Source organism: Anguilla rostrata, chromosome 18, assembly GCF_018555375.3.
Source record: "Anguilla rostrata isolate EN2019 chromosome 18, ASM1855537v3, whole genome shotgun sequence".
Taxonomy (NCBI): domain Eukaryota; kingdom Metazoa; phylum Chordata; class Actinopteri; order Anguilliformes; family Anguillidae; genus Anguilla; species Anguilla rostrata.
Window position 1 is genome coordinate 14,079,385 of NC_057950.1, and position 24,361 is coordinate 14,103,745.

General features: G+C 43.0%; 3 protein-coding genes and 1 long non-coding RNA gene across 6 annotated transcripts in view; 2 read left to right on the forward strand and 2 right to left on the reverse strand.

Annotated features, from left to right (window-relative positions):
* LOC135245270 (metastasis-associated protein MTA3-like) overlaps positions 1-7,351 on the reverse strand; it is a 51,033-nt gene extending 43,682 nt beyond the window's left edge. Inside the window, exons 1-4 of one of the 2 annotated variants that reach the window (XM_064318218.1) lie at positions 7,173-7,351; positions 6,923-6,963; positions 4,961-5,028; positions 988-1,081 (exon numbers count right to left, since the gene is read on the reverse strand). In XM_064318218.1, the coding sequence (XP_064174288.1) occupies positions 988-1,081; positions 4,961-5,028; positions 6,923-6,950 (190 nt within the window). In that variant the 5' untranslated portion in view covers positions 6,951-6,963; positions 7,173-7,351. The remainder of the gene's footprint in view (positions 1-987; positions 1,082-4,960; positions 5,029-6,922; positions 6,964-7,172) is intronic. The other variant, XM_064318219.1, reaches the window with a different exon arrangement.
* Positions 7,352-9,373: 2,022 nt separating this feature from the next.
* LOC135244603 (potassium voltage-gated channel subfamily G member 3-like) lies at positions 9,374-19,797 on the forward strand. Of its 2 annotated transcripts, none has more exons than XM_064317037.1 (2): positions 9,374-10,358; positions 13,699-19,797. In XM_064317037.1, exons 1-2 carry the CDS (start codon positions 9,706-9,708, stop codon positions 14,342-14,344), a joined length of 1,299 nt encoding a protein of 432 aa, XP_064173107.1. In that variant the 5' UTR covers positions 9,374-9,705; the 3' UTR covers positions 14,345-19,797. The 2 variants fall into 2 exon arrangements, with proteins under 2 accessions (XP_064173107.1, XP_064173108.1); XM_064317038.1 differs by having other exon boundaries at positions 9,374-10,328.
* LOC135244606 (uncharacterized) lies at positions 15,364-21,341 on the reverse strand. The gene is made up of 2 exons (XR_010327018.1): positions 20,838-21,341; positions 15,364-16,510 (listed from the first exon to the last, which is right to left on the reverse strand). It is a non-coding gene; the product is annotated as an uncharacterized LOC135244606 (long non-coding RNA).
* Positions 21,337-24,263, forward strand: LOC135244604 (cytochrome c oxidase subunit 7A-related protein, mitochondrial-like). The gene is made up of 3 exons (XM_064317039.1): positions 21,337-21,531; positions 22,914-23,048; positions 23,427-24,263. The coding sequence occupies exons 1-3, from the start codon at positions 21,460-21,462 to the stop codon at positions 23,562-23,564; spliced, it is 345 nt and encodes a 114-aa protein (XP_064173109.1). The 5' UTR covers positions 21,337-21,459; the 3' UTR covers positions 23,565-24,263.
* The last annotated feature ends 98 nt before the right edge of the window (positions 24,264-24,361 follow it).

Here is a 24,361-nt window from a genome sequence, read left to right on the forward strand (position 1 = left end):
TGGCAAAAAAAAAAGTTCACTTTATTTTAAGTTTAAGTTGATTTTAAAAAGCGTAGGTTTCAAATTGCCGAAGATACCGAATATATGATTAGCGCTCCATAACAGTCTCTACCTAATCCCTACCCCAGCCACACAGACAGACACACCGGGCCAGAGCCTTCCATCAGGAGGAACATTTCAGGTCGCCTCTCTCCCAAATTAATGGAGGGACCAACACCATACAACTGTGCCCCCCAAACTGGGACAACAGAGGATAAAGTTACAAATTCAAAATAACAATATTAGGAACTAGTAGAAATTCAGTACAAACTAGCTGCCTAACATCATCAAGTAGCTACAGATGCAGTATCCAGCTTACCACATATGTACACACGATTAATGCACTTCATTTTCATGGGTCTATCTGCCAATACAGTTTTTAAAGAGTATTTTCTCACTAGGTGATTTAGATTTGGTTCATTTTTCATTGAAGCAAGATTAAGTACAGAAATATGGCCCTTTAAAAATGCTAATAAATCAATGCTTACATTTTCTGCAGAGATGGTTTTTAAATTCCAATGCATAGATGGATTGATTCCCTTTGCCCCACCCCTATAACAGTCCCCTTTATATAAAAACCAAATAGCAAACCAATACCACTGAATTACACGAAAGGAAACAGAATTAATAAATCACAGGAATGCAGATTCCATTAGACCCACCTCCCCTGCACCCAACGTAACAGATACTACCAGAAGCACACACATTTACACAGACACGTGCAACGAGGCAGCACAAATACACACAGCTGCAGACAGGCAGGCATGTGCACACACGCATACACGCACACACACACACACGCACACACGCACGCACACACGCACACGCACACACGCACGCACACGCACACACTCTCTCACACACACACACGTACACACTCACACGCACAAGCACTCACACACACACACACACACACACGCGCACGCACGCACATGCACACAAACTCACTGGCATGTTTGTCTGCCAGCTGGATGAGGCTGTGGGAGATGTCCCTCCGTCGGTAGAAGCAGACCACCTTGGCCTCCACGTTCCCGCTGGCCGTCTGAAACACAAGAGCGCAGTCAGGGCGGGGGGCCTGCCACGCCCTCAGGGCCGGGACTCAGCACACCGAGGGATGTGAGCGGGGAGGTAACGGGCCCCGTGTTAAACGGAGATGGGGGAATGTGGCACTGCACGTCAACCATGCCCAAATGCTGACTGTGGCAGCTGTGCTTTTTCGCCTGGCAATCTCTGGCTCTGTTATAAAACCATTTCCCCGAATCCTCTGCCTGTCCATAGAGGACAAGGTATGCTTGGTGAAAGAATCATTCACATTAGCCCAAAACAAACAGTGAGGCAAACACATAAGGGTTCTCTCTCTCTCGCCCTCTCTCTCACACACAGACACACACACACACTGCTGGCTGAGTGCCAGCATAGTCCTGTATCACTTTTCTAAAAAAGCTTGCAGGCTGACAAAACAGCAGAAAAGAATGTGCAAATAGGGTTCACTCTCTCGCTCTCTCACACACACACACACACACACACACACTCAGGGAATAGTGAGACATAAGCTATGGTCATCAAGCAAAACATTTACTTGATATAATCCATGATGATATCAGCAATAACAGGTGTTTTTATGTGTATACAGAAGGTTACAGCCTGCTGTGAGTTTTCGTGCACCAACTGTGCAGCAAGATAAGAGCGCTGCGTGTGCCAATCAAAGGTGAATTTCAGGTTTCATTTTTAAATAAGTATCAGCTCCCGCGACATCGTACTCTAACAATTCATTTAAAAAAAGAAATCGACTGAATGTCGTACGTACAAAGATCAGCCAGAGGTTAATGTTTTACAGTTCTGAGAGAGAAAAAGAACAGAGGCATCAGGTAATCAGGGGAAGTGGGGCACGAGAACGGGTCTAATCACAGACACCCTGTCTGCACAATTCACAGGAACCCCCAAGGGGGGGAAAAACTGCTCATGTGCCGCCCTCTTTCACTTTTAACGTCCCATAAATGAAGACTCCATTCTCTGGAGGATAGACTGATAAGGGCAACAATTCAATTCTGTGAATAACTGCAGGAAAAAAAAAAAACCAGGAGAAAGAAACATAGGTCACGGGAAGAACGAGAGAACAGCCAGACTTTGTGCCTCCCTCTCCGTACAGATATTACACTGAGTCCTGAATAATGATGTGCAGCAGAAGTTGGCCTCTATTTTACCATGATTTGGGAATCCAGCCCACCGCACCCCCCTTTTCCTCTATGGAAACCGGGAACTCTGAATCCTATTGGTTCTGATTAGGCCTGTTGCAGCGTTGATGTAACCCCATTGGATGGACCCAATGGGGAAGTGCCTGTGTTAAGGGATGGCGGATGAACTGATTGCCTTACGCCAGGCTCACACTAAACGATTTTTGCCCCGGTTATCCTGCCCCAGACAAATTTTTGAGATCGGTGATGAAAGCCCCGGGTCGGGGCCAAATCGGTGCTCGCGCCCATCACCAACGCTCGTTGACTCCGAGCAGATCAGAGATGCATTCCAACTGCAATTTTCAGCCGTCCCAGATGCCCTGACGTTTTAAAGCACGTTTGAAATTATCGGCACACAATCTGGTAGCGTGAGCAATGTAGTATGACAAACAGTGAGAACGGCAATGAGCAATAGCCAATGAGAGAGCGAGAGGAGACCAGGAGGAGGAAATAACTACAGAACAACATGTCTTCAAAGAAGATGGCTATTTTATTGTGTTTCTATCATAATATAATAATTGTCATGTCATACACAAATGGTTGTTAGGGACTTAACGACGTAACTAAAACAAAAGCACAAATATATCCATGCCGGCAACACACAGTTTGAACACACACAGGCTAGCTAGCTAAATTTTCACTGCACTACTATTTGGGATTCATTTACCTCCAACTCTCTCTGAACACACAATACTTGCTGCCCACATCTCCCCAGCCCCTGACTCCACATTTTGTGTTTTGCCCTCTTCCTCCGTTTTTTGGCACAAAATGAGCACAGGAACACAAAAAACGGTTACCTCTGGCGTGTTTTTGTGAGACAACAGGGTTTTGGGATGCCGAACATAAGATCATGTCATTTGTGAACCGCGTGTGTTTGATTTTGCAGTGTGCGCTACTTTCTTGAACACTAGGTCAACAAAACAACAGATTACAAGAAAGAATGCTTGGTAATGTGAGCAGCACAGCGATTTTGGGATTTTAAAAGTCGTGCAGTCTGAAGTTGGCATAAGTAATAAGACGGCATCCTTCATGGTGGGGTCCACTCACACCTCTTTACCACAAATGCAGTGCAGAGTGATGGGGAAATGAGCATTGCCAAAAAAGGAGAAAAGTGTCCCAGCCTGTACACTCCTGAGGTCACATTTGTACAGTGACATGAAGCCATTATGGGCCGTGAGCTTCCTGCATTCTCTCCAGAGAGGGACCAACGCATCAATCTTACGTCCTATTGAGACACACTCCACTCTGAGTTGATGGCAAATTCTGTGATGGTATGGAGAGCTCTAGGGTTTCTAGGTGTGAATGGGGGGGGGTCAGTGACACCAGAAGTAGCTACCAAGTAAAAAAAAAAAAATCCACACCAGTCTTCTGTGGAGGGAAAAAGAAAGAATCTAAATGGATGCCATCCTCAGTGCTGACCCCAGTGCCGATTGTTTAAAACCAAATCCTCCATGGTATACAGTCCTCAGTGCGCATTACCAGGTCCTATAGCAATAGTGCTTCCTGCTAAAGCTGTCCTTACATTCCAGAGTACCAGAAAAGATTTACAGCGCTGCCCAAACATTACAGCATGAGGCGCTAACTTAACGCAGAGCTCTGGAGCCGGGAACCGAAAACAACTGGCTCAGGTCACTGTCAAAAAAAAACACCCATCAGCTCAACTGCTTGTGACAGACCAATCAGCCGCCAGATTACAGCAATGTGGCATGTTCTACAAAGGCCCGGTAACTTTGCTGGAACCCATTGGACAATGTCGAAATACGGTGGCATATTAATCTGGGAGGATTTTTTTTTTGCGCTGTCAAATAACCTTCAAAGGCTTCATACGAACCGTCAGTTTTTTAATCAGATTCCGGGGGTAAGTACTTGACGCTGCATGAACAGTCCGTGCAAAGCAGCCAATCTCCGCTGTGTTTCAAAAGCAAACAACAATGGCTGATGCAACGCTGACAAAGCTGTGGTACAATAACTCTGAGTCACTGTATCTGACAGTGCACGTCTGTGCGCAACTTGTGGGACGGGCCGACATCACAGACAGGGCTCGAGGTGCAGCGTTCAGACCAGACAGAAACCACAGATTTTGGTTTCTCTCGCACACTGGGCACGCAGGGAGAGAGCCGCAGATATTCAGATTTAATGAGCACTTTCAGAAGCACAACCCAACAATTTGCAGAAAAATACTAATCAATGTAATTAGACACAAGAGTTTTGGCTGCTGTGTCCAATAGGCTTCATATCCAGGGATGGAACAGGCCAAGTCATGATGACACAACACACAGAAAAGAGGTGTGATCTCACTGCAGTACAAAGCAAGGTGCAAGCTTGGCAATGGCAGCAACAATTAAGAAATGCAATATAGAAATAACATCACCATCAAATTATGATTCATGTTCAAGTGGTACCGTATATGCAATCTTTATATTCAGGTACGAAATGGAATGGAGAAGCCTGCACTAGCTGCCCAAATCAGTGAGGGGCACATCTTTCTCTGAGTGGAGCAAACGGAGAAACTGCATCTGCCCACGTGTAACTACAGGATAAGTTCTGACAGTGTGCATGTACAATGACATGCTTCAAGCTGTTAGTCTCAAGCAAAAAAACGAAACAAAAAAAAATAGCACCACACCCAGAGCCCGGCTAATCCCTTCATTCCATCCCCCCCCACCCCACCCATCAGGACACTATACCTTATTGAGTTCCTCTATTCGCCTGATCAGATAAGGGTTGCTGGAGGAATTCTCAAAGAAGACGTAATCTGCAATAACAGAGAAAGAACAAGCGTCTTAAACCCCGGATTTGGTTTTCATTGACAGCAGGCAATTCAATATTGATACAGACGCACAGAAGCATAACCAAAAAAATGTGTTGAAGCAACATACATAATTATACTGTGTTGAGCAGCACAATAAGAGCACAGCTTCTGAAACCTAAAATTAACCTGCCTCTTAATCCCTAAAAAGTGTTATTTAAAAAAAATGAGCTGTCTATCACTCTGCAATGCAAGACACATACATTAAAATATGCAGCAATTATTTCATTTCAAACAATGGGCATTATACAGGCCTAACCCTTTATTTACTAATGGATTACTTCACAGAAACAATTACTCAGGCATCTACGAGGGACAACCCATGCTCTTTCTTAGGATATTAAAGGTGTAGCATTCAAACTCTTCTAATGTGATCCTGTTATTGCTCTTGCCTATTAAATTATCCATTGCTAGAAAGGGTATCAGCAGTATAAAAGTGAAACGGACATATCATTACAAGTAGTAATTTTATCATTTTTTAATTTTGTAAAAACTTTCATGAAATATAGCAAAGTTCTGGCAAGTGACCAGTGAACACACAGCCTGAAATTGAAAACACTGAGTCAACTCTCGACCACCCTGGTACAGTAACAGCGAGCGAAACACCAATCCTTGCCGACCGGGTAAAACCTACAGTCTTTGCACACTCCCAAGTCACGTCAGCTCTTTCAGTCTCAGAATGAACACTGTCAAATCATTTACGTGTCTGGTTATAATCCTTAATTGGCCAGAGTATGAACGCAAAACTGCTGCTGATGTTTTGGCAACGTCTGATTTAAATACCGCAATACATGTCATTTTACAGGAGCCATTTCACTCCCAAATCTAATGGGAAACCCAACAACCTACGTAGGCTATAACGTGACCTGAGTACAGGTAAACTCGTCAGTTTAACTAGATGGAGACATGCACTGATGATGACATCTATCCAAATAGCACAAATACGTGTTTCCTATAGTTTTAGACTATAATAAGCTGTACAGTAACAAACAGCAATTCTTCAGAGAAGAGAATTGTGAAGACCGAGTAAAAACTGCAGCCAATGTCACGTGACTTACATTCCGATAGTTTGTCGCCGGAGGACAACGCAAATTAACGCGCAGATAGCCAGTTTTGTATAATGTCGGTCGTAGCCGTTACATACAATGGTTTCGCATTTCATGTACAACTACACATCATGGTTTCGGAAACACATTTACGACACAATAGCACAGCGCGACACATTACAAAGACTGGTAGCTACCGTAGTTTTGCAGCACAGCTGAAGGAAACAGTGTACATCATCTGTGTTATGCATGCCATTACTTTCGCAAAAGAATTACATTTGGAAAATTTCGAGCATCAGTCATCGCACATCCCGTGACTGCACCTAGCTACCCCAAGCAAGCCCGGGGAGCTGAATCAGGACCCGTAAACCATGGGGATACGCCAGAAACAAGGGCACACATTTACGTCCAAAAACAATAGATACGTAGAAACAAATAAGCGACTGTAAAACTTTATTTTACAAACATCAAACATACTCATAAACAGATTTTAAAACAGCCGAGTAGTTGCTCGTATAAACTAGGTGATGCATGCTATTGTTTTTGTAGCATATTATTTTGCGAGCTTGCTAGCCAGATAGCCCCTGTCTGGGTGATTGGAGGCCCGGCCCATATTTAGCGAATCACAAACATTTAAATAAATACCCACCACGCCGGACGGAAAATATGCCTGTATACATACTGAAATTTGGACAATGGAATCGTAATCGAAAGCCTGTCTGAATCGCTTATACATCTCCACCACGTTTCAAAATAATGGCACGTTTGTAATTCATAAATCGAGGCTGACATACCTCCGACCCGGTACATGTTGGCCGCCATTTCTGCCCTCCTCCTGGAGTGTAAGAAAATAAAGACAAAGCATAAACAAAAAATGTAGCCTACTATACATACATATACAAACAAATAAATATTTTTAAGGTACTTCTTCTAAAATTGTTATGAAATACAAAAAGATGAATTGGCGTGGTGGGATGAACTAGGAGTTGAGCGGGCGATATTTAAACTCCCCCTCCCAGTTTTCAGAATACAACAGCAACTCACACGCGAAACGGCTTCAGATGAGCCGGGCCCGTGTTTCCTGGTTGGGGTGGAGGAAAGAGGAGGATGAGGGGAGGGTAGCTGGGGAAGGCGGCGCTGGTGCACACACTCACACCCTCGTCGTTGTGAAACACAACACTGCATGCTGCGTACACTGTCCACCCAGGCTTCCCTGCTTCCGTATAGCGGTGAATTAAGTCGAACCTTTACGGAAATCCTCGAGCGCTAATACAATATATAGCCAAGATAGGGGAGGAAAATAAATAAATAAATAAATACCATTTTCCCTTGCTTGGCTGTTAAAACGTTATGTTTACGGTACGGATTAAATGGGTTTCCCACACTCACTCGCTCACTCACAGGAGCACCGCGGGTTATCTTGGGACACATAAAAAGATCTCATATTGGGAATTATTACCACCTTTCTCCCTACTGATAATGGGGCTGCACGCACATATGCACACACACATACACACACACACACATGTTTGTATTGCTATACTTGTGAGGACTTCCCATTGACTTACATTCATTCCATAACCCTAACCCTAACCTTAACCTAATTATTAACCCTAACCCTAACTCTAAGTCCTAACCCCTAAAACAGCCTCTTGAACTTGTGGAGACCAGCAAAAAGTCCCCACCTTGCATGATTTTCCTCATCTTTCTATCCTTGTGGGGACATTTGGTTCTCACAAAGATAGTAATACATGCCGACACACACACACATACAATTTCAGAAATAAATGCCCTGTTGGGATTTTCATGCACTATAGGCTCTAGAGTATTTGAAAATATATTTCAATCACTGTACCCTCAATCTATTGCAATATTTAACAGTATCTTGACAAATATACAAATGTTTCATGTTTTCATGATATTTCAATATATTGCATTACTGATGTGAAATCTATTTATCATCATGTTTTCCACATATATTGAATATACTGCAATATATGTGAAAAAGTCCACATATATTGCAGTATATTGAAGTTCTATGAGGATTAATCACGTCTGGTGTCCTGTATCTGAGCTTTTCACATTTCACCCATGCCAAATTACTTGCCATGCAGTCATCGCCATCCTGAAGAATTTAACAGAAGGGCCCTGTCACTTGTTCATTTGCTTTTTTTCTCACATACTCAGCAATATAAGATCAAACCAAACCACACAGAAGTATGCCATTCTATGGATCAGCTGAAGTAAGCTAATGAACTGGACAGACAGAGGGCTCAGGATTTTTTTAATGCATTGCCACATTGAGCAGGCCATATACATAATTTAGACTGGACAACAGTCCCTTAACCGCTTGAAATGTATTCTTTTTGGAATGTTTATTATTATTATTATTATTATTATTATTATTATTATTATTATTATTATTATTTCTAAATCTAAGTCATTGTTCTAAAACACTGCTTTCTTTCCATTGCTATCAATTACCATTAGTGATAATTACATCAGCATTGCATACAGTCAAACATTCCGATCATATATTTGTGATTTTACACCACAAAGGTTTAAAGAACCCATCTATACCCCACATGTATATTCTACATTGCGTGGGTCGTGCAGAAGTTTGGATAACTTATACTGTACGTACCTGCTTTCGCCAATTGATTAAAATATCACAATGTGTTACTGGGAAAGTGGGTACATTGATAACAGCAGCAAACACCTGAAACTGTCCATTCACAAAAAGTAGGTAATTGCGTATGTTATTTAAAGCTGTAACAAATGACGTTATTTTAATATGACGCTATTTCATTGACAACATGCAAACAGTCCACTGGGTTAATTGGCCTATACGGTACAGCGAAACATAGAATAGCTGATGGAATATTGATCAGATGAAACCTATTTTGCTTGTAAAAAATGTTTCCCTCTGACTGAACAATTCTCTGTACAATTTACTGGGTAATTTACATCCATGATATAATACACAGACATTTCCTTAACAGATATTAAGAAAATGGATAAGTCCATAGTTTGTGGAACGGCTACAATACAGCATCTAAAAGAGCAATAGGTTGTCAAATGTATAGTTTGGGGGGGGAGGTGGGGGGAATCACATGAAAAAGCATAATCTGGCATCTTCCGGTCCGGGCTGCAAGGTGCGTAAAGCTGCGCGCAAGTTGATCTACTTTCACGGTGTGTTGGGGGCGTGCTGTGTGACATCACTGCTTGGGGCTGCCCGCTGTTGAGTAGTTGAGTTGGAAACGGTGCATAGGAGCCACAACCCAGCTTGAGCGCGGAGCAACGCGAGCGGAAAATGCGCTCTGTTGGAGAGACTTTCTTAATCGATTCCAGCTGGCCAATTGCCTCGTCGGGAAGAATAAACAATGAGGAACCCCTCGTCTATAAGCAGGCACATATTATCTACAAACTTGTGGATGTCTAAAACTGGACTTGACGAGAGGGAAAGGATGGTGGACATTGATGCTTGTGACGGAGAGGGTCCCCCCTCTTTCAATTTTGTTTAAATCAGAGGGAGGCTGTTCTCAGTATATCCGACGGGAGGAAAAACTGCTCTAAAATGAAGTTTGGAAAGAGCATTTGCATTCTAAACGTGGGTGGCACAAAATATGCGTTTCCCAGGGACGTGATTAAGGATTTTCCTCTGAGAAGAGTGAGTCGTCTGCACAACTGCGCCTCTGAGAAAGAAGTGCTGGAAGTCTGCGATGACTACGATCGGGAACGGAACGAGTTTTTCTTCGACAGACACTCCGAAGCTTTCGGTTTCATCATGTTGTACGTTAAGTATGGCAAGCTCAGGTTTGTTCCGCAGATGTGCGAGCTGTCATTCTACAACGAAATGATCTACTGGGGTCTGGAGAGCTCCCACTTGGAGTTCTGCTGCCAGCGGCGGCTGGACGACAGGATGTCCGACACGTACACCTACTTCTCAGAGGAGGACACCAAAGTTGAAGATGATTTGAGAGGCGAAGACGTGCCGGAGGACTCCGCCGGCACTGGGAGAGGGAGCGCAAAGTGGTTGGAAAGAATGAGAAGGACTTTTGAGGAGCCAACCTCGTCTATTGCGGCGCAAATTCTGGCCTCGGTCTCCGTAATTTTTGTGATAGTGTCCATGGTAATACTTTGCGCGAGCACTCTACCGGACTGGAAAACTGCCGAGAACAACAGCGTGGAGGAGCACAGGTACACAGAGAGTTTAGAGCATCCATCGGGGTATTTATGTCTATTTTTAAATCCTTTCTCTCTTCCACCGTCGCATGGTATCAGGGTACATGCTGTTTGCTCTGTGTTTATAGCTACAGGCAATTTGTGCATGTGGGCCTACAGTCATTGCTAGGCGTAATGCGTTAATGTTCAAAGCTTTAAGATCACTTTCAGCCTTGCTTAAAATCAGTACAATTTAAAATCCAACACTTTGACAAAGATTTATGAAAGTGGTATCCATTTGCACAAAGCATGGTAATTTTGGATACTTAAAAACAAGTGAAACACTTCCTTTATACGTATAGTCTACCATACTTCTTAATATGCTCATAACGTACGTCAGAAGTCGGCTAAGTAAGTCAATGTAGCCACAGTACGTACAGTAGCAGAGAAAAAGTTATGCACTCGCAGAAAACAGAAATTCACAAAGCAGAATAGCTGCTGTGAATATTACACCACATTTTAGTAAAGAGAGACCGAATAATGACTGCTGTATTTAAAGAATGAAAAGACACAGTCCAACCAGAATTGTAACGTAGATATGGGTTACTGATATTCGTATTCACTAATTTATTTGTATCACATTCCCAATCCTTTGTCGGAGTTAGAAATATGATGCTTATGTCTCCAAACGTGGAATATTTTATCTGTTGATTACCATTGAATTCACTGTCGGTTGTCCAATGTTATATTGTCTTGTTTTGTGTCATAATTCTTAAATGTTCTGTCTTTTATTTTTCAGCATGATCACTTAACAAAAACATGGGCTCTGTATAATTTAACCGAGAATACTTTAAAAAGCCAACTGCACTGCAAGATATTTTTTCCGTATGTTGTTGGCCATTTTGTCTCTTGGCCGTAATCTGGTGAACGGATGGGAACGTTACACTGATATTGAGGCCCAGAGCAATACCCTGTTAACATTTCATTCCACATAGCCATAGCCTAAATATATTTTCGATGAAAAGTGAATATATTTTAAAATATCCACTTCTGCATATGAAAGTAGATAGGTCATTCTCTAATGAAAGGTTTATGGCAACAGAAAAATAGTTATTGAATGTACCTCTGGGGCTAATAACTGTTACTTAAATCGTTTTACTTTAATCTCGTGTTTTCTGAAAGGGGATAGTCCTTTTATCCGAAGAAAATACATTAAGATCGACACAAGAACACTAAAAGATAAAATTACTTAGACTAAGCTAACGCAGTGGGCAGTGGCGAATTTTGGTTGACTTCAAATAATTCTGTGGGATTTGTGAAGTAGATGGTATCTTTCCAAGGTGCTGAACAGTCCTGCTGAAGACTCCTGCTTGGCGACTTGGACGGGTGCCTGCTCGAATTCAGTGTCGCGGGATCGAATATTAAATTTAACACAAATTACTGATAGGCAATGTACGTGCAATGTGCACGTCAGTAGTTTTTATACACAATATCGTAATGGCGTTAGTAATAATTTCGATGAGTTATACAAGGGCGTACTCTCTTAAAATTGAGAAAATGTGTATTTTATAAATCATTAGAACGGTGCCTTATGTAAGAAATTGTTTAATACCGAGTTCACGCTTTGACAATAAATATAGCTACGTGGGAATAAGTAAAATTTAATAGCGCACATAGTTTAACTTCTGCTTCTGTCCTTTGAACTCATAATTAATAATTTAATCACAGCGTGCTCACTGTACTTATTAATTTCTTTAATTGGTATGACAAAATAATAGCCACATCTGCTCAAAATTTTTTGTTTTTTTTTGATGAAAACAATATTAAGTCGTGTAAAATCTCTCAGTTTTCACAATTGAATCTAAAATGAGCCTAAATATTACGAATAACCGTCAACCCATAAAAAAGTAAAACAGCCTTATTTAAATGCACCAAAGTGTCAGGAACCTTTCCATTTCAGCGCGGTGTTCTCATCTTTCGTGCATTTTTCCACTCTCTCCGTTTTAAACTGTGTCTCTGTCTTGTTGCCATCACTGCCAGGCGGACTGATTTCAGGTAGTCAGTGTTCGCCGCGATAGAATTAAATCAAAATGGATATGTACGATATATGTGCGTCGTGCGCCAGCAATCCGCGTGCGCAAGCCTTGGCTTCTTAGCCAATGCCAGCACTGGGGCACAGCCCAGGTGGGAGGTAGCACCTGGTGACTGGCTGGTCAGAGGGAAGCTGAAGTCGCAGAAGGGTCAGGTTTGTTACCCATGGGTGCAACGGGAAGCCATAAATGCCAGCAATCTTGAGTTGCAGCTGAGAGGGATTAGTTTTCACAATTTAACCCCCTCCCAATTTCTGCTAACGGCCACGTGTTCTGAATAGGGCAGGATGTAGATTACATAGGACAGAAGAACTTCTAAATTATGCACAATTCTAAGCTACAGTAAACAATTTTCTTATGTAAATGACGTTTTTTTTAGTCTGTTTTGTTCAATTTCCTCTTGTGTAAAAGAACACAATACAATACTATTAGCCATTCAGAATTCAAAAAACCCTATTAGATATATCAGTCTTCCGTGGAATAAAAATGATCCTGTCGCAGTGTTCAGATAAGGTTATTTGTTAATGGGTTGTTTCACGTATCAGTGTTCTGCAGTTCTTTTCTGCGTTAAGTGAAATTGTTACAAGCTATCATGTTCAGGTGGGGCTTGGGGGAGAGTTGGGGAAGAGCTGGAGTTCTCTGGCATCTGATGGCTTACTGCTGCTCCTCATGTTCCCAGCTCCACTTTGGTATTGTGTCATCTCGCCCCATTGGTCTTGCTCAGTGCTCAGTCTCTCCCATGTCACACATCCACACCAATCATGTTGCGCTGAGCAGCCATGCTAATTGACCGCTGAGAAAAACCAGCAAGTGACTCAGGACAACAAACAGAATACCTATCCATTTTCTCTCCTGACTGGGTACTGAGCAGTTACAAGTCTTTCTATTTGTTCTGTTTACCCCTAAGGCCCAGATACCTTTCCGTGAGCCAGGTATTTCATGTTATTTTTTACTTTATCAGCTTTTTGCTATTTATATATTCTTAATATTTCAGATCGAATGGCAATTCAGAAATTTAGCAAAAATAGAGAACAGTATGAGGTGTCTGGTTCTTAAAGGGTCAAATGATTGCATGGACAAACCTGTAACCTGACAGCTGTAAGTAGCAACAGTGCAACAATATGAACAGTCATTGATAAGGGCTAAAATGAGCAATGACATGATGGAGAACTATGTCACTTGCATAAATCCATGCTGTAGCTAGTTACCTGTCAGGTGCCTTGTGATCGATGATGGTGTGCCAGATGAGGGAAGACGTTCGCCTGCTCCCAGTAAATTCTGCTCCTTCTCTCTCCCCTGGCTGGCCACCTGTTCAGGATCATCGAGGCGGTCTGCATTGGCTGGTTCACGGCGGAGTGCATAGTGCGCTTCATCGTGTCCAAAGACAAGTGCGAGTTCGTGCGGCGGCCGCTCAACATCATCGACCTGCTGGCCATCACGCCGTACTACGTCTCGGTCCTGATGACCGTGCTGACGGGCGAGAACTCGCAGCTGCAGCGCGCGGGCGTCACCTTGCGCGTGCTGCGCATGATGCGCATCTTCTGGGTCATCAAGCTGGCGCGGCACTTCCTGGGCCTGCAGACGCTGGGTCTGACGCTGAAGCGCTGCTACCGCGAGATGGTGATGCTGCTGGTGTTCATCTGCGTGGCCATGGCCATCTTCGGAGCGCTGGCCCAGCTGCTGGAGCACGGCCTGGACCTGGAGATGGGCAACGAGGACTACGCCAGCATCCCGGCCGCCTGCTGGTGGGTTATTATCTCCATGACCACCGTCGGCTATGGAGACATGTACCCCATCACCATGCCTGGGCGCGTGCTGGGCGGCCTGTGCGTGGTGAGCGGCATCGTCCTGCTGGCGCTGCCCATCACCTTCATCTACCACAGCTTCGTGCAGTGCTACCACGAGCTGAAGTTCCGTTCGGCCCGCTGTACCCGCAGCCTGTCCGCAGAGTTTCTCAACTGACCAACCGGGTGTGTCCATTAGCTACGCTCCCATTCCCTACTGCTCCCCCCCTTCCCCCTTTCCCCCTGGCTATCTGGACTCCCATCTTGCCTATCATTTTTTTATACAGCTTCATGCTGGAATTTTCCCCTGAAGAGGAATTTGGTCGGTGGATGGTTGTCATGGTGAAAGGATCCCCATCAGAGCAGAGATGCCTGAGATGGTCTAGTTACAGCACAGGGGAGCTGTTTGCTAATTCTGAGAAGACACACAGGAAGGGAAGCACAGTAATTAACAGAGAGGACAGTCTCTCTCTCTCTGTCTCTCTCTCTCCCGGCCTGACAGTGGATCTTATTTTACAAATGGTTTAGATTGCCATGTGCTGATAGTATCTGCTCACGACAAGCAACAATTACTGCTTTGTTTTGTGACTCATTTTAGGGTTCTTATGTTCTTGGTACATTATTAATTTTATGGAACAGTGGTATATAATTGTAATATCAACCTACCCCTACAAAGCAAAACTGTATTTTTACATTCAACTACACATACCAATGATATCAAGTCATAGCACTGACTTGTTTGTGAAACGAGAAACCATTACTTGAAATGTACAATGTATTGTAATTTATATAGAAACATGCATTGAATAATATATATTTAAATAGATTGCAAAGCAAACCAATCATTTCCACTTAGGTAATGATTGGTTCCACAGTGGGATATATCAGAATCTACCCAACAAAATGTGTTCAGCAAAAATGACATTTTGGCATGTACTGAAAATATATTTGGAGTGCCTCCATACATTCAGACATATTATTCAATGTATTACAATATATTTTTATATACATGGCAGTATATTTCCATTGCATAAGGGTACCATTATATATCTCTTGATATATCTCCTGACATATACGTACAGGGAAACATTTAAACAAAACCCATATAATTGCTGTTTTGGGTAAAGCAAAGAATTATTCTTGCTTCGTAACTCACTGTGTGCCCTCTCTGGACAGATAGCATCAATGAATCACAGATGATCTTATATCACCAAAATATTTTATTTGCGTATTTAAATCAGGGCGACATGGTAAAAGACTCACAGTCCTGCAGCAGCTAGCGGCTGGGTGCTTCTCGGTGCGTCCCAGCGGCTGTGGAAGATTCTTCCACAGCCAGACGCTCTTTGCTGGGTGGTGAAAACGTTACGGAGAGAGAGAGGAGGTCAGAAGCGTCCCCGTCCCAGCGCCGCGGCTCCTCCGGTCTGTGGCGGGACGCGTGACAGGATCCGAATTCGGCGGGGCGCTCTGATGATTAATTCAGCGGAGTTCGGCGCCGGGAGAGGGAGGGAGAGGGAGAGCTGAGAGAGGAGCAGACCCGCGGGCCGAGTGGGCAGGTGGGTAATGTGGAACACCGTGTGCCACAGAGTGAGAGCGCGTCATGGAGGAGTGGATGGCACGGCTGACGCCACGCGGCCAAAGGCAGGCTTTGCTCCCCGCTGTCCTCGCCTCACTCCGGGTCGCTGCCGGGCCTGGGGCCTGGAGCCACGCGCGCGCTGGGACTGGCGTGAAGCGTGTGCCTTTTCTTTTTTTTCTTTTCTTTCTTTTAAATAAATACATTTTTAAAAAGATCTTTCTGGCTCCCGGGAGCAGGGCGTGTGAGAGGACAACGCGGTACGACGGCCTGGACGCGCACTCAGCGGCGTTGGCCGTGCCACCCTCTTCTCCCCGATCCGCCGTCACTTCTTCCCTTGGGCGGCCGTGTGATGCATTCGTCCTCCTCCGCAGACTCGAGCGACCCGCGGCCTCGTCCGCAAAGGGCCCGCGCGAGCCGCGCTTATTCGCCGCGTCGGTCTGGCCCGGGCCGGAGTCTCAGCCACGCTCCGCTTCAGCCAGTCTAGAGTCTCCCCGGTTCTCCCCATTGACCCGCCCGGTCTCAGTGGCTCCTGCCATTGATTCTCTCCATTCTTTGAGTGTCTTTTCATTGATCTGCCCCCCAGTTTAAGTGTTTCTCCTCATTAACCTGCTGCCGTAGTCTCGGTGATTAAATGCAACGTTTCCAGGGTTTCAATCATTCTCCGTGCTGTGCTGATATGTTCGCAGTGATTTTCCACGCAGGTCCACCACAGTCTCAGTGATTTTCCATGGCAGCTCCCTCCACTGTTGAAACTGGTGTGATTCTGTTTTACTGAGTGAATAAAATATTTGAAAGTTTGACTTTTAGAATGCAAACAGAGTGCAACCAGAGACACATCAATTATTTGATTTTAATTAATTCTTACAATTTTACTGTAGTCTCGCAAAATTGCCTGAAAATCACCTTCCATCCCACATGGTATCCATGGTGATTTCTCACAGCACTGTGTTTGATGGCGAATTGGAATTAGTTTGAGTTAATTTATGATTAATGGTAGTTGTTTTGTGAGCTGTCTTCAGAGTGACAGGAACCTTGATCAGCTTGCAGAATTTGATATTGGTGGTCCACTGGGATAAAGTCACTCATTTCTGCATCTCTTAATCAGGGAAAGCAATTTCTTTGATCAGTTATAAATCCCCATAATCAACACACAGGCAATTCATTCATAAAATGAATGAACCTACTAAACCTTTTATGAGTTTACTTTCTCAATAGGTCATTTTTCGTTTCAGCATGCCTGCTTCCAGACAATATTATTAAACAAGTCAACACAAAGGACAGAATTGCAATGAGAACAAAACAATTATATTCATGCTTCAAAAGATACATTAATAACAAGTACAATAAAAGGACAGTGGTGTACTCAGGGCATTAATGGAGACTACCGTACAGGTCTACTGGTCGAGCATTAGGATATCCTTGGTTCTGTGAATATCTGGCTTTGATTCACAGTAAGCCAGTGGGTCAAGGGTTGATTAATTGTTTGTGAAGTGAGACTGCTTCTGCTGGGTTGCTAATGTTGATGTCACAGTGTCAAACATGGTCACAGTATGTTTGGATATACAACAGGTAGAGCAGTATTTCAGAGACAAATGGATGGAGATTATTGGACAGACAGGGCACATGACTCTGCCTTGTACGGGAGGGGTTAAACAGGATGGGTAATATTGTATATATATATATACAGAAACAGCTGCCATGCTCAAAGGGTTGATAGTGGGTGTCACTGCCAGGGGGCAGCTCTACCTGGGGAGCTTGATTCTACTCTCATCTCCCTCCAGGTCTCCCCTGACGACTGTTTCATATTATAAATGCTAAATTCTCTTAATCAGGCCTGCCCCAGGAAGGCCAAATTGGTATCGTTAAATGCCTACTCCTGCTTGAATTTATTTTAATAGGCTTTTAATTGGTTTAAATATTCGTGACATCTGTTTAATTATAAGCTAAATCTGTTTGTGTGCAGGGATGCATCTGACAGATTAACTAACTTCAGTTGTTTCTTAATTACACCAAGTCGTACAGCAAAAAAGTAAGACAATTTCGGAGACGGGAGAGAATACAACAGAGGCACAGTGTATTATTTGTCACTACTAACAACCAGGTCTCAGCTTCAGCTAACTCGGCAGAGGTCATATTACTTTCTTAGAGAAGCCATAGCTATATAACACTGCTTTACAGCCATCTGCCAATATATTCATGAAAGATTTTGTTCCCTAAAGGAGAAGTGTTTACCCAATTGATTAACAACACTTCACCCACACATCGTCAGCAGGGACTGGCTCTTCCCTCCCCCATTCTCCATGACTGAGCTCGAATCAGGCACAAGCTGGAGCACCATTTCACACCGAGGAGTTGAGAGATTCTGAAAAAAAGTGATTTTCCTCTCCTCAAACATGCATATCCATAAGCAATTACCCGTCAAACGGAAACTAAAGCTGCAAAAATGTAGGGGTTTTCTCACAGTTCCTTAACATTGTGAGGTGCAAGATACAACACTCTCTGTGCATAAGTTAAGAAGCTCATTAATGACTTTACCTCTCCACCGACTGCACATTTCCCATCAGATGTAGTTGCAAGCAGGCTGTGCTGGGAGACCAGGGTGGCTGACTGCACTTCATCCAGTTCAGCTGTGGGTCAGGAGAGTATCACAGCAACACCCTGGGAGTGTTAATGTGTTTTATGCGGCACACACTTCTCTCTCTCTCAGTGGACCTCGCTAACAGTGCTAAAGAGCGGGGTGAGTTTGACATTCAGTGCGCACGCCGGACCGAACCGTTCTGCAGCGAGCAGAGTCGTACGCAGCGTGAACGGGGCGACAGAGAGGAAACTCTACGCGAGCCAGCCTGTTGACGTGACATTTAGGCATGCCTCTCTCCAAAAGGGAAAAGCGAGGCATTGCTAAGAAAATCCAATTTAGTTTTGAATCACTCCAAACCATAGAACTGATTTCATGGCACTCACACCAAAGTATACCAGATTTGCGGCCTAAACTGCTCCATTGCTACCTACTGCTCACTGGTCCCTGGCCAGCCATCAGTAACTGAGTAACGGATAGTGAAGGCATAGTTTAGGATGAAAGTTAACGGTGCTATGGGATGCTATGGGTGGTGATCACTGGTAAAGACAAGAAAGTAATATATTTGCCATATATTATACATAGTGCTGATACTCTTGCCTAACCCGTCAGCCCTTTGAGTTCCAATTCAGATCTGAATGTAAATTTTTAACTGAAGCTGTGAAGTCATCACTTATAAATGCAAATACAAAATGCTTGTTCTCAAATATCTTCCACTGCTTTTCAGTGAAAGACATAGACCAGATTACTCTGAGGTAGCCTCTGGAGTAAATATTTAGAAGACATCCTCCTTTGAAAAATGTATTCATTCTGATCATCACATGTATCATTGCTAAGACAAATATTTACAGAATCATTTTAAGGCCAGTTGTACCCTGTACCTCCTGATGGGCACATCATTTTTGAAGCCCACATCATCGTAAAAGAATGGTGACATTAAGTTACTGAGTAATGAAATCATTGACAGATTTACAGTATGTAACAACAAATATTCTGTCCACAATAGATCAGGACTTCACTGTCTGGTTTGTTTAGAGGTATCAGTAGCTAACAAAACTTGAAAACATTTGATTGTATAGAACAATTGTTTTGTAAAAAAATGAAAATTAAAAGTACACTGACAAACTTTATATTTAAAACCAATTTCACAGGCTGTTTGCAGTAAGCTGCTAAACCAACGGATTCCAGTTGTTGTACCCACCCTCAAATGTCTGTAAACTGTTGTAAAAAATGTTTCCAAATGCTTTTTGTGGATATTTCTAGTAATTATTCCGCTTCAATAGAAATCTTATTATTATATGTGTATTAAATCTATGTTGTGAAACATGACTGCAATTTAAGCAGAAACTGTTTTCTTTATCACAAAATATAGTTTTCAATTTTATATAACATCTATTTTATATAGAGCTTATGTTTCCAGATAGAACTGCTTTATGGCTGAAATACTTGAATACAAATATTAAAAAAGTATTCTCAAGCACTGCTTTTGGGTTTGTTTTTGTTTTTTTTCATTTATTTTACAATTTGCATGCAAGAGGCCGTACTGTCACCCTATCCTCCAAAAATGATCCTTGAGAAAGTAGGCGCCTGTCCCCCCCCCCATAAATGTACTCATCATTGTGACTGTGTGTGGGATGTCAGTTGCCAGGTTACACATGAATGGTGTATGGTGAATGGTTTGTATTTGTGGATGCGGCTATTATTATTGTTTTCCCCAAAAGGTTGTGTTACCCTGGACCTGGATGAGGTTAATTCCCCCAGGTTTCTCGCTGACAGCTGATTGGCTCCTTCAAGACGATAATAGTACAGAACTCATTGAATCATTGAATTGGATAAATGGGAGCCACACATAACAATAATAATGCTGAGAAATATGTAGATGCATAAAAATACATTATTCATGTTTCAAAGCATTTAGCACTCTTTGGCCAAGGAGTACTGACAAGTAATGCGTCAGTTTGTGCATGCACAACCTAATTAAAGTATCCCTATCCAGTTCTGATCCAGGAAATCCTCAGTCCTGTGTGCCCAGCAGCTCATTGACATCTAGGGTGACAGGCGATTAAAGTTTCCCATTTCGTACATTGGCTCCAGCCAACTAATCAAGACCTGAACTGTAATGAAGACCAGAAAAATATTGAAAGCTGTTTAAAAATGAATAGCTTAGGTCTTAGGTCTCAGCGTCCCTAAGTCATTATCCCTCCGCTGTCTTGGTGCCCCTACACTTAAGCATACCATAAAACAAAAAAACAGCTTCTATGGTGAAACAAGCTGCCACACTATAAACGCACAATGCAGTTTTATTTAAAACAAGGATCCTCCTTCTCTATTCTTAAATGCAAATAGGCCTATATCTTTATCATTTCAAATATTATTGAGCAAATATTCCCACAAATCATTTAGTTAACATGGCAATAACATAACAATAAAATCCAATCAACCCCCAACATAACATTCTACAAAAAATAAAAAAATAACTCTTACAGTTACAAAATAGTTACTCAGTACTTTGTCCCAACTCACTTGCTGCTTTTCATCCAGTCGTTCTTTAGATTTTTTTTTTCATTTTATGCTTTGTATGAGCCAAGATAAATAACACGTTCCACTTAAAGGCATGGAGACCAAGAAACCATGGATCACTAATGTACACTGCTGACTTCCAAAGACCCAGACACGTCAACATAAAGCAGCTAGCCAATTAGCTGCATTATTAGCCTGTCCATCCATTAGCATAGTGTCATGTGTTTCTATAAAACAATAATATTTACTCATTAAAAGAGGACATATGAATTATTGCCTTTCATCTCACTATTTTGTATTTCTCTATGTGCACCGATTGAAAATAAACGTTTGAAGCAAATAATACCAATATTACCAGCCCAGCAACAAGCACTGCACTGGGTGAATTCACTGAAAAGTAGGTGTTTGCTTTCCTTTTTTAAGATTACAGTGGTGCATTCATCTTTCGACACAAACGCATTAATTCAGCGACCAACCATGCATTTAATCAGGCGATGAAGAGGCAGCCTTTTACGTCACCACCCCGTGACAAAACCCTTAGGTCCTTCGTCGTTTTGCCGGGTGGAGAGTTCTAGCATTTTGTGCGGGTGTAGCGGTGATATATTTTTGTTTTGTCCCATTTAAAATGTACTATAAGTTAAGTGGAATCACACAAAGACTGACGGGATCGGCGCCGTCGACCGCCTACACCCCTCAGGTGAGTTGAAAAAGGATATCTTTGATACAGAAACGGACACGTTTGCGAGGCAGGAATGACCTTCAATCATCCATGGATTAACGTTAGCGAAGTTGAACTTAATTAGCCGGCTAGCTATAAAGTTCTCGATGTAAATGTCAAGTGTTTGACTTACACTATGTAGCATATTCCGTCTATGGATTTGACACTTGCCGTTTTAATATACAGTTATTACTAGCTAGTAGAGACAAGATTGATAGTTTGCATATATATATATATATATATATATATATATATATATATATATATATATGATACGGTATTACAAAATTATGGTGAACCTAGCAATGGTGACAGTGTTTTAAAGCAGCAACACACTCGCTAGTATACAGATCTAGCTGGCCAGTCACATACCGTGTTAATTTAAATACCGCATTCGGATTACCGTCATGTCAGTGCCTATGTAGCTGTGTCCAAGGTTAGTCTAATTGTTCCAGATCGTACCGCTTGCGTGGTGGCCGACTGTCAGCTAGAGAAAACATTAAACCATGCCGGTATTTGTTCTAGTTGTGTTTGTATCAAATAATGTTTCCATCTAGCACAAAGATATTTCTAGATTGCTTTTATAAACATAAGTAACATTTTCAGTTTCTGAACGTTTGCTAGTTGGCTGGATGTTTAGCTGTGATTGACTTACTAGAAGACAAGATAATGTAGTTAAGAGCAATATTACAGTCGGTTGACTTCCGTCGCTAGCATAAGGCCAGAACCCGCTAACCAAGGCTAGTATCCCATGCCTAAAAGGTTATGTGGCAGTATAGCCCACAGAGCTTTGACCTCACAGAAACCTTCTATGGCGCTGATGATAACCTGTTACTTAAAAGGCTGTATGCTTTCCCTCACTTCAGTGACCTGTGTAACTGCATGGCCCTGACTGTGAAATGGAGGTTGAGCTGGGTAATGTGACCTTGTGTAAGCTGGGTGGGCTAATGTGACCGGAATGTAAACAAGAATGAGAACACGCGATGCCAACCTTAAGAGCAGTCAAGGTTCAAACAGGGTCTCCGTCCTCTGGCGCATTTCAACCTTGCAGCTGAAATAGGAAATTAAAATAGTGCTTAGTGATGCAACAAAAGATAATTTGTTTGTATTTTGGGAATGGAGATTCACGGGTTATAACGGCAAGCTTTTTTTTTTTTTTTGCTCTGAAGAACGTGTAAAACAACTAGCAGTTTTGAGCGGATTGTATTTTGAGTTTAGCCGGTGTGACACTCATGTGGTGGCTGCATGTAGTCTGGAAAGGAAATGAAGCCATCTGTCCATTTCCGTGCCTTTGGCAAACTCACACTGTAACAGCAGATTTAGAAATTCTGAAATGATTATAAGGACTCGGGTCTCCACAGGGCCTGAAGCCTGCCACCCCCGTGCAACCCAAGACCATGGTCTTCGCCACGCCAACCAAACTGGTATCCGAGTCTGGATCTGTGGTGGAGTACCTGGGTGCCAACAAAGTCCCAGACCTACAGAGGCTCTTCCAGGTACAGAACCCCACTTTAAACCTCAGCTCATTCCCTAGCTGCATGAGCCAGTATGAAACCTATGTGTCACTTTGGAATCTCAAAAATGATTCTCATTCTGTGTGGAGGAGTGGGAGGAATTACAATGAATCACATGCATTACTGGTAACTGCAAGAGTTTGGCTATATGCTCAGGTATCTTAGACAATTCCTTAGCCAATGATTGATGCCATAATGAATGTAATTTAATGTAAATAGGAAAAAGGAAAAAAATCTTTAAAAATGCATTTGCCTGCACCCTAGCTTTAATGTTTCCCCCTGAGTGTGAACGTGAATAGAAAGCTTGCACTCTTAAGGGTAACTGAATGGCTGCTTTCTGTCCCCCCCCCCGCTCTGCAGTTGTCGGACGGCATTCCTGTGCACCTGAAACGGGGCGTCCCAGACAAGCTGCTGTACCGCACCACCATGGCGCTGACGATCGGGGGGGCCATGTACTGCCTGGTGGCCCTGTACATGGCAGCGCAGCCCCGGAAGTGACCCCGACCGACCCCCCTCCTGCAGGAGTACCTCTTATTTAACACTCATGTGACAATGACAACAGACATTTATAGGAATCACAATTAGCCCCCCCCTCACCTGACCCTTCATAATCTCTTGATTTAACCTGTCTTTATTTATTGCCAATGTTAAACTGAGAGGGTCCCACTCTTAGCGGTCCACATCCCACTTGGAGTCTCTCTGCCCTGCACATGCCAGCAGATGGACAGGACAGACTCTCATGACCAGCTGCCGGCTCTGCTTTTGCCATCAAACTCAGCCAATTCCGACTGAAGGGATGTCCACGTCAACCACTTCCTGTTTAAATAAATAAAAAAAAACACATTTTTGATGGACCAAGTCATTCCCTTAATTCTTCTGATCTTGCACAATGGTCCGAAAATCTCTGTTCCAGTTTCATGTCATTCAATGTTCCCATGGAGATGTGCACAGGGATTTCTGGGTAATGTTTGGTGTTAAATCTCCAAGTGTGAGAATGAGGAGCCAGCTGCAGCTGTGAGCTGGACAAGCACGTTTACAGAACTAATGAAGTGGCAGGCTAGTTTGACACATGCCTTACCCTGGCTAGTCTTATGGTCTGGTTTGGGTTTCACACCAGGACCCCATTTCATTCAGTGTGCTGGAGTGTTCAAAGGTTTAGAAGTATTAATGTTGAAGAAAAGATAGAATGAGATGCAGTGCTTGTTCAAATCAGTTGCATGGAGGTATGAAATGGTTTAAGTAGGTGCACAGCAAGCCACTTTCTGTTCGATATGATACCTCAGAAGTGTATGACT

What these genes read in the sequence shown, in the direction of transcription:
- LOC135244603 (XM_064317037.1), top strand. Translation starts at nt 9,706, where the DNA reads ATGAAGTTTGGAAAGAGCATTTGCATTCTAAACGTGGGTGGCACAAAA. An exon ending in AGTTTAGAGCATCCATCGGG is followed by an intron (nt 10,359 to 13,698) that starts GTATTTATGTCT and finishes CCACCTGTTCAG; the next exon opens with GATCATCGAGGCGGTCTGCA.
- LOC135244604 (XM_064317039.1), top strand. Translation starts at nt 21,460, where the DNA reads ATGTACTATAAGTTAAGTGGAATCACACAAAGACTGACGGGATCGGCG. An exon ending in CGACCGCCTACACCCCTCAG is followed by an intron (nt 21,532 to 22,913) that starts GTGAGTTGAAAA and finishes GGGTCTCCACAG; the next exon opens with GGCCTGAAGCCTGCCACCCC. An exon ending in ACCTACAGAGGCTCTTCCAG is followed by an intron (nt 23,049 to 23,426) that starts GTACAGAACCCC and finishes CCCGCTCTGCAG; the next exon opens with TTGTCGGACGGCATTCCTGT.